The 17,515-nt window shown below is 38.5% G+C and overlaps 1 protein-coding gene across 1 annotated transcript in view; it reads right to left on the reverse strand.

Annotated features, from left to right (window-relative positions):
- Positions 1-7,541: 7,541 nt before the first annotated feature.
- The window catches only part of SCUBE2 (signal peptide, CUB domain and EGF like domain containing 2), an 82,065-nt gene continuing 72,091 nt past the window's right edge, over positions 7,542-17,515 (reverse strand). The window contains exons 20-23 of the mRNA XM_031941329.1: positions 17,004-17,201; positions 15,463-15,615; positions 14,354-14,433; positions 7,542-8,465 (exon numbers count right to left, since the gene is read on the reverse strand). Coding sequence (XP_031797189.1) covers positions 8,313-8,465; positions 14,354-14,433; positions 15,463-15,615; positions 17,004-17,201 — 584 coding nt within the window. The 3' untranslated portion in view covers positions 7,542-8,312. The remainder of the gene's footprint in view (positions 8,466-14,353; positions 14,434-15,462; positions 15,616-17,003; positions 17,202-17,515) is intronic.

Raw genomic sequence — 17,515 nt, forward strand, 5'->3', positions numbered from 1 at the left:
AGCTTTCTATGGTTAGGTTCTTTCTCCTTTGTCTGCTCATTGATATTTTGTTTTGCTTTATCTCTGGCAGAACAGGTAGGGTTGGTGTTCCTTATTAGCAGAGGTTCCCACATTCTCCCTCGGTGGACTTCTGCATAATCCAGGAGATAAAAATTGTTGAGGCTGGGACCAAGGCTACCTCTCAAATCAGCTAACCCCAGGGCTCACTACTTACTGTTCCACGGGAACTAGCCTGCAGGTGTTCACCCTTCACAAACCCGTCCCAGTATTTTTCTTTGGATCTTCTTCAGGTTGTCTTACTTAGTTTTTCTGCTCTACATTACTCTGACTCACTGTTTTATCTTATTTGTGGGGAAGATCTGGAAGATCTCTATTTTCTGACCCACTCCACCATCTTCCCAGATTCTTTCCCCAGTCACTGGGATTTGAGCTGGGTCTTGAAGGAAGCCAGGAGGCACAGATGAGGAGGGAGAGAATTTCAGGCAGGGGGGTAGTCAGTGAAAATGCCTGAAGTTAGGAGATAGGGTGACTTATATAAAGACTTATACAGTGTCACTTTATCACAGAGTATATTAGTGAGATATAAGATATAAGAAGACTAGTAAGGGAGGATAAGTTAGGAAGAGTTTTCAGTGACAAATAGAGGATTTATATTTGATCTTGGAAGTGATATGGAGTCCCAAGAGTTTATGGAATGGGGCTTGTGTGTGTGTGTGTGTGTGTGTGTTGGGTCAGACCTGTGCTTTAGGAAGATCACTTTGGCAGCTGAGTGGGGGATTGACTGGAGTAGGGTGCAGCAGTGAGACTAATTAGAAGGCTATTGTAATAGTCTAAGACGAGAGTGGGGACAGTGTCAGAGGAGAGAAGGTAAAATTGATAGGTCTTGGCCACAGATTATAAAGACACAAAGAGTAACATCTAAGTTATGAGCTCGGATGGTTGGAAGGATGCTGGTACCTTTGGTAGATCAGGAGACTTTCTAAAGATAGTTTATCTAGTTTTTGCATTTAAGAAAATTGTTCATGTTACTTTGTTGGAGATATGGAGAGATGTTGAGGAAGATGGAGAGATATGGACTAGATGACAATATAGTTAGGAGGATTCAATGTTGGCTGAATGGTCAGACCCCAAAATTAGCTATCAATGGGTTGATGTTAAGGAGGAGAGATGTCTCTAGTAAGAGTGCTTCGTGGATCCACTCTTGGTTCTGCATTGGTTCTGCAATGACTTGGATAAAAGAAGATAACTTATAAATATTAAGCTGGGTGGGACTACTAACAAGTGAGATGATAACCAAGACCACCACCACAAAAGTTTTGGGCTGAATCTTATAACATGAAATTTAATAGACCAAAATGTTAAGTCTTACACTTGGGCTCAAAAAATCATCTTCATACGTATAAGATGGAAGGAAATGAAACTTGGCAGTAACTAGTAGACTAGGAGCTCAATATGAGTTGTCAGCGTGACATGGCAGTCAAAAATAGCTAACACAATCATGGAGAACATAGAAAGAAGTACAGCTTCTGGAAAGGTGATGGTCCCCTTGTGCCCTACCTTCATCAGTCTATAATTAGAGTATGGCGTGGGGTTCTATGTGCTAAATGCTCAGGATATTGGAATAAAATTTCCAGAGAAGAACAATCATTCCTGGAGTGGTGAAGGACTCCCAAGTTCATGTTCTATAAGGATTGCCTGAAAGACCTGGGGTTTAATTTGGAGAAGATAAGATTCAGAGGTTACATGATAGTATCACTTGGACACTATATACTAGTGCCTCTTAAAGCAGGAATAATGGGGGGGAAAGTTGTTTAGAAGAAAAACTGAATTTGGAAGTGATGCTAAGTGAAAAGAGCAAAACCAGGACATTACTGTACACAGCAACAACGAGACTATATGATGAGCAATTCTGATGGATGTGGAACTTTTCAGCAGTGAGATGATTCAGACCAGTTCCATTTGTTCAGTAATGAAGAGAGCCATCTACACCCAGAGAGAGGCCTGAGGGAACAGAGTGTGGATCACAACATAGCAATTTCACTCTTTTGGTTGTTTTTTGCTTGCATTTTGTTTTCTTTCTCAGTTTTTTTCCTTTGTCCTTTGATTTTTCTTGTGCAGCAAGATAACTGTATGTATGCATATATTGGCTTTAACATATTTTTACCATGTTTAACGTATATTGGATTACTTCTAGTGGAGGGAAGGTAGGGAATTGGAACACAAGGTTTTGCAAGGATTAATGTCGAAAAATTATCCATGCATATCTCTTGAAAATTAAAACGCTTTAGTAAAAATAAACAAAAAAATTGAATTTAATATAAAGACTTCCTAACAATTAGAGCTATCCCAAAGTATAATGAGAAGCCCCCAAAGGTGGCATGTCCTTCTTGTTGGAATTCTTGAGACAGAAACTGGATAAGCTACTTATAAAGTATGCTTTGAATATGAGTTGGAGTGGATGGTTGCTAAAATTGCTTACAAACTAAAATTCTGTAGAGGTTTTTTAATCAACAACCACTAGGTGGAGCCTATCCTGAGACTAGCAACAGTTTTGGACAATTATGTCTGGCTGGCAATTAGGAAACAAATGTCAGAGTTTCCACAATTATATTCCATGTTAGAATATATGGAGATATTCTGCAAGAGAATTCTGATATTAATGATAGTTTCTACCAAACATTAAATATGAAATGCCAAAAAAGACTTAAATTACGTGGCTTTTTTGGGATGAAAATAGACTTTATTCCCTTGATTCTCATCCCCAAATCTGATATTTTATTTAACTCGGGCTTCTTTTATGTCTCCAATCTTTCTGAACACAATTTGTTAGTTCTGTCAATAGATTTCAAACTTGAAGGCTTTCTATGGCCAAATTTACTTGGGAAACATTGTAATGGGACGGTAAGCACACTGGGTACAGTCAGACTTTAAACTCCAAGGATTTACAGAATCGCAGAACTGGAATGCCTTCGAAGAAATTTCAGAAGCTTTGTAGTCCTGTCTAGAACTAAACAGGAGTCCCCTCTATACTACTCATAAGCAGTCATTATTTCTCTTTGAAGTCTCCAAGGATGGCAGCAGCTCACTACTTCCCAAAGCATGCTGATCTACTTTTCTACTATTTTAAAACTTTTAGAAAAATTTGCCATATACTGAGCTGGCTCTCTGTGGCTTTTACTCAGCACTCCTACTTCTCCCCAAAAGGGCCAAGGAAACCAGGATAATTCCTCTTCTATGTGTTAACCCTTCAAATACATCAGAACAGTTATCATTTCTCCCCAAGTCTTCTCTTCTCCAGGCAACAACTCCAGTCACACTGAGGAGTTCCTGCATGTAACTTCCTATTTCCTTCAAAATCCCTGATAGTCATTTTGGGAATGCACTTCGCCTTATAACATCCTTCCTAAAATATTCTCGAATATTTATTATTCCAGAAGCGATCAGACAAGGGCAGGAAACATTGAACTGTCATCTCTAAGTCCTATGGTTCTATAATCTTCTTCATTCCACATGCTTTTTATTAATACATCCTAATTAATTATTATTATTAATTATTAATCAATAATTATTTTGTTATATTAAATATTATTATTAATAAGAATTAGTTTTTTTGGTTGCCATGGCACACTAACTCATTTCCTTTGCTGACATGTTTCAAGTATCAAAAACATTAGCAGGTAATCTGGATGCATGAGAGGTAGGTAGCATGGTGCAGTAGAGAGAATGTTGGATTTGGAATCAAAGAACCTGGGTGTAAATGTTGCTACTTAGTACCTGTGAGACCCTAGGAAATTCCCTGAGCCTCACTTTACTCATCTGTAAGGGGTTGGACTATATGACCACTACAGCATTTTCCACTTCCAAATCATATTACTTAATGATGAAATTATATTTAATAAAAATGGGCAATTGTTATAGTCCAAAACTTCATTTCCCATATCAAAAGCACAGAAAAGATGTCAAAGCCCGTGGCTCTCTTCAACAATGAGATGATTCATACCAGTTCCACTTGTTCAGTGATGAAGAGAGCCATCTGCACCCAAAGAGGGAACCGTGGGAAGTGAGTGTGGAACACTACATAGCATACTTACTATTTCTGTTATTATTTGCTTACATTTTGTTTTCTCTCTCTGCTTTTTTCTCTTCCTTCTTGATCTGATTTTTCTTGTGCAGCAAGATAACTGGATAAATATGTATATATATATATTGGATTTAACATGTATTTTGACATATTTAACATGTATTTGGACTACCTGCCAGCTAGGGGAGGAGGTGGGGAAAATTTGGAACAGAAGGTTTTGCAAGGGTCAATGTTGAAAAATTACCCATGCAAATGTTTTATAAATAAAAAGCTTTAATTAAAAAAAAAAAAGAAGAAAAGATGTCAAAGCCAATAGTTTCTACTGAATGTTTTTATTATGGCTGTTTGGGGCAGATGGGGGAGAATGGGAGGATTTGGCCTTTCTTCTTTTTTTCCTCCAATTAGAGGAGGATCAGACTAGTTTCACTTTCCAAATATATTTTGGCCCCACTGTGTTCACTGGAAAATTAAGTGCTGTCCAGTGAGCACTGATAGAATATTTAATTCTTCAGACTAATTTGGTAGCTGCACTAATGGGCTAATGGATATAACTGCCTGTTGGCTAAGTACATTGACTATCTGGGAAAGGAGACTGAAGAACATGCACATTCACTAGGCAAAGCATGGGGGCTTAAAGAAATGACCATAAAAATTATAATTAACCAAGGCCCCAGGAGCTCACTGTTAGGATCCAATGGAACCTAATCTATTTGCAGAATGTCCTTGCCCATACGCCTATTACAGGGCTCTCTATAGAAACCCCCTCCTCCTCTCCATGCTGTCAGTCAGTCCTGCAGCTTGGTCTGTGGAGCAGACTTTCCCAACCTCCTTTTCCAGCAAGAGCTGTAGAATTCTTTTTTCTACTTATATACCAGTCTAGCTGAAGCTGGAGCAGCCTGTGCCAGGAGGATCGAGCCCTAATCTAGTTCTGTGTCCACCTTATTGTCCCTCAACAGTGTCTGTCCAATATACATGTACTGATATAATCCTGGGAAATATGAAATCTTAAAATGAAAAAGCACTTTATTCAGTGCTCCTAAAGCACTGTGCTGGACACATAGAGGCTATTCACATTCTAAACTGAGAAGACAGCTCATATAGGAAGGTTCAGCTACCAGTCAGATGGAAAAGCCCAGTGGCTGTTAGAGTGCAGTGGGAAGCAGATGGCAACATCTCCCCTCAGCCCTCTGCAGAGAGAGGTCCGGGACTTGGAGCCCGAGAGCTCTGGGAACATCATCAGCCCCAGACCGTCACTTCTGCTTCGAACCCAAACTCTCTAGTCATACTCCAGGAGAGCAGTCCCCAACCCACCACCCACAAAGCCAATTGGTGGTGACTGCCAAAGATGGAAGGAGAAAAGGGAAAGGAATGACAAGCAACCTTTACAGAATGTTTATGTTCCAGGCCCTGTGCTTGCACTTTTACAAATATTACCCCAGTGAACCCAAGAGCCCCAGGAAGAGCAAGTTCTCTGAAACTGCTTCTAGACTGGCTTCCCCCTTCCATCTTCCAGGGAAATAACCTTTACTGAGATGTCACTGAGCAACTATCTTTGCAGGTGCTGCAGCTTCTGCTTTCTTTGGCACCATCGCTACTGAGGACCAGGAAAAGAAAGTTCTCACCACCCAAGTTCCTGGCACCTCAAATGATTCAACCTAGGAAACTTATACCGTTTTAGCAATGGAAATGACACTACAGGAGGCACATTGCCATCTGCTTCCCACTGCACTCTAACAGCCCCTGGGCTTTTCCATCTGACTGGTAGTTGAACCTTCCTATATGAGCTGTCTTCTCAGTTTAGAATGTGAATAGCCTCTATGTGTCCAGCACAGTGCTTTAGGACCACTGAATAAAAGGCTTTTTCATTTTAAGATTTCATATTTCCCAGGATTATATCAGTACATGTATATTGGACAGACACTGTTGAGGGACAATAAGGTGGACACAGAACTAGATTAGGGGGCAATCAAGCCAGATCATATTTGAACAATCAATGATTTAAGTGATCCCTATGTACTGGAAAAGACCATTTCTCTTCTCCGTCTCTCTTTCTTTTTTGTTTCCCTTCTTTCCCTCTCTCCAGCTCTCTCATGTTGATATTCCTGTAGTAATTATAGCCAACAAATCATGGACTATCATCTCAGAAAAATCAGAATTTGCAGGTCACCCAAAGGACAATGGAATCTTAAAGGGCATAAGCTTTAGCACATTATCCACAATTACTGGACATTATTCAGAGCATACGGACTTGCACAGGGGGCAAAGGTGGAGGATATACAGATACCTCATGTGTTGAACTGATATTTATAATATTCTTATAGCATTCTTTTTTCTCCAAGGGGCCCAAGGTCACAGAGCTAATAAGTGTCTGAGGCTGGATTTGAATTCAAGTCCTCCTAACTACAGGGTCAGTGCTCTATGTACTGTCTACCTAATTGCTCCTAATAATTATAGAATATTAAAGCCAGAAGAAGGCCTTCAGGATAGCGAGGGAATTTTCTCAGGGGGATTTATGGAAATATTTTATAAGAAATACACAGGATCAGAAGGTAGATGATGAACAGCTGGGTAGAATTCTCACTGATAATAATGAGAACACAGATTTCTTAAAGTATTTGAAGTCATAGAGCTTTCACAGACTGTTCCAAAGATCAAACTTACTCTAATCTCACAGATCCTTCTACTAGATTCACTAAGCACCATGTGGTGGTTTAAGCTGCTATTGGTCCAAAAAATCCTTATTAAGATTGGATCTATACCTAGCCAATTATAACCCACCAGAATTTTCCCAGGGCTACTTAGAGTATGATGATAATGTAGAACAGCTTACAACAGTTTAAGTTCTAGCCACACAGTGGTGACTGAAGTAATAATAGTGCACATTTATGGTTTATAGAGCACTTTCCTCCTAACAACACTACGAGGAATGCAAGTCTCATCATCCCAGTTTTACAAAAGGTAAAACTAAGGGGGTGAAGACTTCTCTGAAGTCACACAGGCACGAATTTGAATTCAGTTCTCCCAAATTCACTATTCTTTCCACTATTAAAAGACTTAATTCCATAGCATGCTATGAAGATGAACACATCAGAAAATTGGTTGACAACAAAAAGCAAAGTCAGAATTCTTCATGATGGAAATGATATCTCTATGTGGTCACCAAACAATAAAAGTAAAAGGTGGCAAATGTATTGGAGGCAGTTCATTGGAAAAGAGGTGGAGTGAGTAAGAAAGATGGTGGATAAGAAAGGAATGCTCTGATTCAGAGATTGGCATCTCATAGGGCCAAAAATGGCCAAGCAGGAGGATGAAAATTCAGTGAGATGACTCATGGGCTGGTTTTTGGAAAATAAATAGAAATGAAACAAGAGATTATGATGCTACCTCCTCCCCCCCCCCCCCAGTGCATGAACAATAAAACATTAATGGTCAATACAGGTATGAAAATCAGAAAGCAATCATTATTACATTTTTATAGAATTTTTTTCATCATTTTATTTTAATTCTCTCCACTTCAAACATTCTTTATTAGATTCTTTCAGAACTCTACTACCTGGGCCTGAGGTCACATAACTTGGAACTCATTGACCCAAACATGTCCTTTCCAGTTTGCCTGGAAAATGATTGCCTGAAACCCAACATTGGGGATCTTTTATTCCGACCTCTGAATGGATGAGACCTGTCTCCATATCCTCAATAAGGAGAACATGAAATGGTTGACTCCTGAACAGAACCAGACCGGTTTCAGACAAGGAAATTCACTTGCCACTTGCTACCAGTGTCATTTGGAGATTCCTTTCAGCAGTTTCTAATAGGAATGAGAAGCATGAATGATAGGCTAACTTTTTATGGTGATGCGACTGAAACATGGCTCAGGGAAGCTGCTCCTTAGTCTTTCTTATTCCATATCACTACTTACAGCAAGGAGGAAGCTCTGTGGATAATAGACACAGTTCCCTTTGAAAGCTTCTCTCTGCCTAAAGCTGATGGCACTGTCTGATACAGCACACCAATGACCAGCTACAACTGTATACAAGATCTTTTGGAAGAAAAATACAAGTCAGTTTATCAAAATATTTGAATTACCTATAAAAATTAAACTCTAAAGAGTCATTAATACTGGCACCATGCCCGTCCTTCCCCTGGCATGCAAGCGGCAGACACAGCTCTGTCCTTGAAAACTCCACAGTCTGGAGCATGAGCACTTGGAGCTGGTGAGATGAGGAAAGAGTCATTTGTAAGGCCTCAAAAACCTGGACACTTTGGATCGTAGTAATCGGATGAATGATCTTGGAAACATCTCTCTGGACTCCTGTGCTGTATATTTGAAGTAGTTTTGTGGATGTGCCAGGACATCAAACAAAGCCTTGATTAATTTCTTATCCTAAAAAGAACAAAATTTTGGTCAATGGACTCTGTCATCACTTCACTGACATGGTATCTCTCTAACCTAGTTTTTTCCTTGTATATATTTTTCTTAGATACAGGACAAAAATCAGTTCCTTTATTCAGCTGTTTGTCAAGACTGAGCTTTCTGAAAACTTCTGGGTTTGCTTTGAGAACAAAGACAATATAATATAGTGGGAAGAACACTATACTTGGAGTTATAAGACCTGAACTTCAGGTTCAACTCTAACATTTACTATATATGCAATCCTAAACAAAGCATTCAAGCCCTTTGGGCCTCAATTTCATGTATAAATGGAGACAAGAACACTACCCATCTGATGAGGTTCTTAGAAGGAAAAGATTTTGTCAAATATATAGACGCAAACTATTTTTAAGTTTTAATACTTCAAACATCTAAAGATTTTATCAGAGGGTCCCTCCCTCCCTCAATGTAGATCCTAATTATGGTACACTTTAATAGATGATCCTCATGTATTGTGAGGGTTGAAGGAATTTGTCACCTCATGGCTAATCTCTATAGGGGAAACTGGTCTTGGGATGAGAGGACTATAGACTATTACCTGGCCTTTCCCAAAGTCTGTTGTGTGGATCCAGCATAGTTTGTATTCCATGGCCCTAGTCTTTGAGAACATAACATGTCACCTCCATACTATTGGAGAATGATTGTTGTTTACTGTGAATTGCTTCAAATCTCTAAAGCTTTATGAAAAGTGTATGAAGAAGTCAAGGGTTCCCAAACATTTCATGTTAAAATGACAGCTCCTTCTTGTTGCTTTGGAATGGTAAAAAGGTGGCGTCAAAAGAGAGAAAGAACACTGAAGGCTTTAAAAAGCATGATACATAACTATACAAAGAAGGGTGAACTGGATCCTCCAAAAGAAAGCAGCTGCTTCTCTAAGGAATAATGTGAATTCAGAGATGTCACGAGGTGAGGGGTCACTTAGTAAGGGCCAAAGGAAAAAGAGTCCAGTGCTATTGGCTGGTAGGTCTTGCTAGGGGGTAGGGAGTGAGGTCGTTATTTATTGGCCTGATAACAATAAGACAGATATCTGCCATCTTTCTGGTATATAGTAGGGACATGACAAGAGAATATCTCACACTTGTCACACCTGATGACTAGTATTCACTTCTGGCACAAATAATATTGCTAGAACAAACTGAGAAAGATTACTAAGAATCATTCTCAAGAAAGAGAAGATCTAAAAAGCACATGTACTGTTTTTATTGAGCTATCACTGCTGACAGGATTCATAAGAAAAAGGAAGATCTAGGAAGTCAATACCTCTTACTGTGAATGGGTATCTTAAAGCTTCAATTCAACTGGGATTTCATTTTCTGGATGACAGATTCAAAAATAGCAATGGTAGGCACTAGTCAGGGATGGAGTACATTCAACAAATATTAGAATGAGTGCTTTTTCTGGGATTTTGCATATTTGATCCAAAAAACTTTAAATTTAAAAAAGGAGAAAAGACAAAAGAATTAATATCTCAGAGAACAGCAACAAAATAATTTTGAAAATAATAAGTGATAATAGTGAAGATACTCAAAAATTTACAGAAGACAAAATTCATGTCTTCATATATCTTTTAATAAAATAAGGAATGAGAATTAGAGATCTTAATGGAAGCAAGCAAATTTGACCTCCAAACTACCAACAACTTGATGGGATATGACCCCACACCTGGCATATATCATTAGAAGGGAATTATTTTATTAAAAAGAACTGGATAAAAGACATTGGGATGCTGATCAATGAAGGCATGATCCTGACTTCAGAGGCACATATTTGTATTTTTTTGTTACAAAGGAAGGTTCTAGAGGGTAAAAGGAGAGAAGAGTGAGTGGGAAGTAATAGTGATGCACAAAAAGAAACCTGGCTTGGTGGATAGCATTGGACCTGGAGTCAAGCATATCTGAGTTAATAACCCACCTAGGACACTTACTATCTGTGCTACTCTGGGCAAATCTGGGCAATTAATCTATCTCAGTTTCAGTTTCTTCTTTTGTAAAAAAAAAAAAAAAAAAAAAAAAGTGGTAATAATATCACCTACTTTCAAAGGATTGTTCTGAAGATTAAAGGAATCAATATAAATAAAGCATTTTGTAAACTTCAAGATACCACATAAATATCAATTATTATTACTCTTAAAAATATCAATTAAAAACAAAATTTTAAAGAGTTAAAAAAAGAGAACAAGATAGGTCAAAGTGATGGTAGAGGATTATTATATATTAATAAGACAGTCCTTAAAGAAATTCAGGACTTAGAGAGAAGAGTATGGTAGAGACCATTTGAATGAAGGTCAGCAGATTTGCTATTATCATTAGAACACACTGCAGACCACACTGGATAGCAAAAGGAAATAGAAAAGGAATTTGGAAAAGAGATCACAAAGTTGGCAGGAGACATGATATAGTTGTTCTGAGGGATTTTAATTATCTGGACATCCTTGGGATCTGTCACTCTCTCACAACAGAACAACTAATAATTTCTTGACATTCCTTACCTATGATTTCATACTTCAACAAAGATTAATCAGGGGAAATTCTATTCTGGTACCTGGTCTCATAAAAAAGGAAAAACTAGCAATGGAGGTGAAAATGATGGACATCTCTGAAGGAAAATAAAAGAATTTTGTGAAAGGAGAAGATTAGAGGAGCAGTCTGATATGTAGCCTGTAATGAGGGAGAGCAGATTTCAAAGGGGTTCAGAAAAAGGACAATTTGTGACATCTTAATTAAAATTTTACACAGGAAATCAATGCAGGAAAGCGGGGAAATTCTCAAGAATGAAATTCTGAAGATACCAAAAAAGGAAGAAAAGGTAAGTTCTCTATAAAAATATTTACAGAAAAGAAAAAAAAAGGCAGGTGAATGGAAGATAAATACAAAGATATGGCGATGCATTTTACAAGATGCTTAAAATGAACTGCAGCATCCAAGTGAAGCCAAGATCAAGAAAAAAGCATTTTAAAAAGCCAGATTCATTTATCAGGGCATGGGTCAAGTTGTCCTTATAGGATTCTTCTGTCTCTGTGATGGGCACTTTGGGGGTAACCCAAGGTTCCTCCCACTGAAGAGTGCTTTGGAGGCGAGGAAGCAATACCTTCCTGGCCACTGAGCAGTAAAGGCCAAAGTCTCCTGGACCCTTAGGAATGATCCACCCACCTTCTCTTTCCTTGCCCTGGCTGACTACCCTCCCAGGGTTTCACTGGAGGGTGTGGATGGGAACCTACCACTAGGCCCAGACAACTCACCTTGGCTGCAAGGGCAAGGAGCCACAACTAGAGCCTGAATGCTTCTTCTGCTCTCTTTCTTAGCCTGACCATCAATAATCTTGTAATAGACCATGGGCAAGCCCAGGTTTGACAGCAACCTCCTGGAGAGTTTGGGTCCCTCCCTGGAGTTAGTGGGTAGCAAGGGGGAGTTGAGCACCTAAGATGATGACTACTGACAAGAGGCTAAGCCCAAGATCTGGCCTGGCTTGCCAGAAGACGTGGACCTGGAGTTGTTTGGACAGCAAAAAGTGGGGTGAGATGAAACAATCCCTATTCAGTAATCTTGGAAATTGTTTCATGTTCCAATAATTATTTTGCTGTATCTTAAGTATTTACATTAATTCATGCATATGAGATTCTTTTACTTAAAAATTTCTTTCATGTTCAAGAAATAAATGCCTGCCCATACTTGGTTTACTTTATAATTTGAGTACTGTTCTACTCTCCTCTTTAAGGAGATCCTAGACATAGGCCCAAATTTTAACTTTACATATCTATAAAGTAAAAGAAATAAATCTGGCTCTTCTCATTAGAGGTCAGGCTTCCCAAAAAGTCTGGATCCAGTCTGGATACTATCAGTGATCTCTAAACTACTGAAAAGAATGGGAGAGTTACCAGGGTAGAGAAGAACAAATGTCCTGATTTTCATTAAAAAAAAAAAAAGAATATGCTAACACACATAAACTGGTGACTCCAGACTCTGACAAATTTATACAACATAGTATTAAAAGAGTGGTTAGCAAACATCTAGAAGCAGCATTGGGGATCAAAAAAACAAGCCAGTATGGCACCATCAAGAATAGTTTGTGACAGATTAACATCATTTCCCTTTTGTAACTGGGTTACCCAACTGGTAGAATAATGAAAAAATGTAGGTATAATTTGTGTAGGAAAAATTATTAAGATTTTGGCAAAGCATTTGATAATCTTTTACATTATGCTTGTGGAAAAGATGGAGAGAGATAGATAAAGTAATAATATAGGTAAATAAAATCAGAACTGATTAGACAGACTCAAAGAACAACCATTTGGTTTAATGTCAGCCTGGAAGAAGGTCTCTGGAAGATTGTCCCAGAGATCTGTAGATGATCCCAGGTTTTAATATTTTATCAATAAAACTTGGATGAAACCACAGATAGCATCTCTATCTAATTTACAGATAATAATACAAAATAAGGAGTGATAGCTTCTAGTTGGATGAAATAATCAGGATTTTCAAGATATTAACATATTTATTAACTTTAAATTTATTAGGAATTAATGTTAAATCTTATCTGGGATCAAAAAAAATCATCCTCATCAAGTGTAAGATGGGAGTAATATGACTAAACAGCAGTTCATACAAATACATCTAGGGATTTTAGTGAACTACAAGCTCAATATAAGTCAGCGATGTAATAGAAAGATTTAAAAGCTAATAGAATTTAAAGTTGGATTAAGAGAGTTATAATGTCTAGGACTAAGATGGTAATAATCAGACTGTACTACTCCTTGGTAAAACCACAAAGGAAAAATTCTGCTTAGCTGTAGACATCACATTTAGGAAGGCCACTGACAAGCTGGAGAGCATCCAGAGAAAGCCAGTCAAGATACAGAAAGACCTCAGGATCAAGCTGAATTTGAGGAGAATATTGGTGTGTGTGTGTGTGTGTGTGGGAAGTCAGAGGAAGAAGATTGAAAAGAGTACACAATAGTAAATTTTCAAGCATTTTAAGGGATGCCATCTGGAAGAAGTTTAGGCTGCTTGTTCTGGTTGACCAGAAGGTAGCACCAGAATCAACAAGCAGAAGTCGCAAAGATGTTAATTCAGCTTGGAATCAGGAAAAACTTTCCAACACTTAGAATCACCTGAAATAGGCTCAGCAGCTCTGAGAGGGAGCAAGTTCTTCACTTACCTCTGACCTCTACTGAACATTCTTATCCTGAGGCGGAATGAACCCTGGCAGGTATGGGAGTTTCAGGGTTTCAGGCTCTCCCTTGGGAAAGGCATCTTTTTCCCAGACAACGTCCTCTCCAAATTAAGTGATTTTATTTAGTTGGAGATCTTGGCCTGATAATTCTATAGAGTGGCTTGAAAGTCCAAGATAAGTACTCTCTTTTCATCTGGAAATCTAGGCCCAGGGCATTGATTGAAGCCTGAGCCTCAGACTGCTAATAAAAGACAACTCTGAACTCTAAATCTTTGCAGAAGCCTGAAACAGGAATTTGGTTTGCCAAGGAAGCTCTCTTCTTGACAAAGCTGCCTGCCAGGACTCTTACCCACTAAGAAGATATTCTCTTCTCAGTGTTAACCCTTGTTACTTCCCTGACAGGACTTTTTGCCACTAAGAAGTCTGTCTTCCTAACAGGCTGGCTTCTCAGTGAACAATAAATTCCCTTTTGCCATATAGACTTTTTGGGTTTGTGAATTCTTTCACATTGGACCTGCATCGACCAGAGGGGATTCCCCATCCCAATTCTCTACCTCATCATTTGTACCTCATCACAGAGAAACAAGTCTTGTGGGTTTGGATGGGATGGCCTCTAAGATGCCTTAGATCTCACAAATTCTGTAGCTTTGGAAATTACCCAGAACACTGACCTTCAGTATTTCCTGATGGTTTTCAGATGCATATAACCTGCCATCTCGGACTATGTCTTCAATGAGCTCCTGGTAGTCCTCTGTTGGAAATAAATGATACTATTTTTGTTTCTCTTGTGGCAGAGTTGTTTCAACATTATTTTTACTTTTAACTTTAATACAAATACTCTATCTCCAATCAGAATGATGTATCCCATCACCAAAAGGTTGTGAGAAATAGAATCTTACTGAAGCAGCATGCCATATTACAATATAATAACTTATTAAAAACTTATTGACTAATTGAGGAGAACTGCCAGTCTCAACACTGGATATGTATTCATTCTGAATAATGACTTGTCATTTTCCTTGCTGGATCTCACTATAAAGTAAGGGATTGGGTCAAATGATTTCTAAAATTCTTTCTCACTCTGTTTTCCCTATTGTGTTACAATCCACAGACTTTATTTCTACCACACCAACACTGCCAGCAAATAGATCAAAAACTTTTTAAAAGTAGTCAAGAGTCAAGTTAAAATGAAAATGTGGAGTGATTTTGCATGAAGCAAAACCCCCAACATACTTCACAACTGGCCTCACTGTAAAATTACAGAAGACAATGATTCATATTAACAAATGATAACTGTAATCAAAAGGCAAAATTATGTTTTTTATCTTCTATTTAAAAAAGCATAAAGTTTACGTAAGATATTGTGGAAAAGTTTCTACCTATAATGATTTAAATTTTTAAAAAAGATTTGATACTTAAACTTAAATGGTTCCAAGATTTTTTTTCTAATCCTTAAGAATAGATGATAAGAGTAAGGGTAAAAACACTCAACTTCAGGGGAAACTCGGCTATCTAATACATTTATTTGTGATTCTAGAGATTTAAATTTTATTGAATTTACAATCTAAGGCCTCTTTCCATTACCACACTCAGAGCCCTCAAATAGAAGTTTAGCACCTGTAAAGATTTACAACATTCTCTCCCCTCACCCTTTCTTGCTTTTCTGAAACATTTATGCTCAGTAGTTCTTCAGCTGCCTCAGAAATTACTTCTGTTAAAAACATGAAAACATTTCATATTGAGGAATGAAGTCAAAAGGGGATCAGATTTGAGTCCTTACCATCATATGTTACATAAGGGACTTGGAATCCTTTGGCACTGTTTCCTTCATTAGATTTAAACTGAATCCACAACTTCTTCGATCTGGAGGTGAAAGCTATAGGACGTTCATATGTTTGGCAGGTTTCATAGGTTGTCACAGAGTTGGAGGAAGCTGCCAAAGGAAATGTATGCTAGAGATCCAAACCTCTTTATTGAGAGCAGACAACAAATAGATTTGCCTTTTTGAAAACTCATGAAACAAAGAAAATTCATTTAGCTGAGGAAATATTCATGCCCAATTGAATCATTACACATGGAGGCAGTCTTGAAAATGTAGCAAAACCAAAAATAAAGCTAGAATTTGGGGTGCCTCCCTCTCTTTCATAAGGTTGAAAACAAAAGGATTAGAGGCTGGACATTTAATCTGCAGCCACATCACCTTTTATGTACGTTTGAACTGGGTAGTCTCAGGTTGCAAGAGTGAATTTTCTATTAGCCCTAAGTGCAGACACATAAATGTTTAGGTCAGTCTTTCTGGCTTGTTACCATTGATCCCTCTTGCACACAGCCCTGATCCCTCATCTTGGCAAGATCTGTTCAGTGTAAAAAATCACTACATTAGAGAGAATTCCATTATAATGCTGGTATCAAGGGACATCTCTCTCTCTACCTGCTGTATTAGAAAAAGCTAAAATCCTCACCTCTTACCTGGACTATCACAATAGCCTTCTGCTTGGTCTCTTTGCCCCAAATCTCTTTCCACCCCAATCCATTCTCTACTTAGCTGCCAAAGTGAATTTTCTAAAGCACTTGCTGCCCTTGACACACTTCTACTCAATGAGCTCCAAAAGCCACTTATTACCTCTGAAGGCAGCTAGGTTACACAGTGTACAAAGTGGAGACCTGGAGTCAGGAAAACCCGAGTTCAAATCCAGACTCAAACAAATACTAGCTGTGCAAACCTGGACAAGTCCCTGAACTCCGTTTGCCTCAATTTCCTCATCTGTAAAATGAACTGGAGAAGGACATAGCAAACCACTTCAGTGTATCTTTTCTAAGAAAACCCCAAATGGAGTCATGAAGTGGTAGATGTGACTATAAATAATGGAACAAGAAACATGAGTCTTACATAGTAATATTACTTTCCATCTCCTTTGTATATATCTTGAATGCCCCTGGTTATTTACCTATTATCTTCCTCATTAGGATGTGAGTTCCTTGAGGGCAGGAACTGTTTTTGCCTTTCTTTATATCCTCATGGTGGATTAGAAGTACAGTTTAAAAATTGCTTGTTGCCTTCCTGCCTGCCTGCATCTTCATGTATTGGGAGGTCATGCTCTAACTCCCAGTGTAACAGAAGCTGTAAAGGACATCCAAGTGATGTCTACATGCAAGAATTTTTAAGGAGAGTGTTCTTATGTTCTTATGACCTGGAGAATTCCCAAGATAGAAGGTGAAATTTTCCAGCCTGCTCAACAAAGACAAAGCAGAGCTCCCAAGGGACCTATTAGGTTCCAGAGTGAGCCTTCCTGTTTGGTATGGGAAGGGAAGGGAACTTACAGGTTTTCCGCATAACCAGGTAGTCTCCACATTCATCCTCTATTGGCAGAAATATCTCAGGAACCACAATCAAAATGCGGCGCTTAGGAGGAGGATTGATAGTCCAAGTACATTCAGTGTTGGCGGGGTAATTCCCAGGGTAGTTTGGAGATTCAATATACCCAGTGAACTCTCCTAGTTCCCCTCCACAATGTCTATCTGTAAAAAGAAAAAAAGTTTTAGCTGGGAAGGAACATTTAATCAAAAATGGTTAACAGATCATACACGAGACCACTGAAGAGAGGATCCTATTTTCAAGGAGTTCAAAGAAACGGCAGATGTGATTGTTGATTTGTGACCTTGTAAAGATCTGGGAGGAGAAATGTTTTTCTTCAGAAGTGCTACAGAATTGGAGAAAGCCAAATGTGAAAATTTTCAAAATAGGAAAAGAATAAGCCTACAGACCAGAGTTTGACCTTAATTCTTGGTAAAAGTCTAGAAGCACATTAGTAAGGGGATAGTTTATGATCACT

The sequence above is a fragment of the Sarcophilus harrisii genome, chromosome 6 (genome assembly GCF_902635505.1).
Source record: "Sarcophilus harrisii chromosome 6, mSarHar1.11, whole genome shotgun sequence".
NCBI classification, from domain to species: Eukaryota; Metazoa; Chordata; class Mammalia; order Dasyuromorphia; family Dasyuridae; genus Sarcophilus; species Sarcophilus harrisii.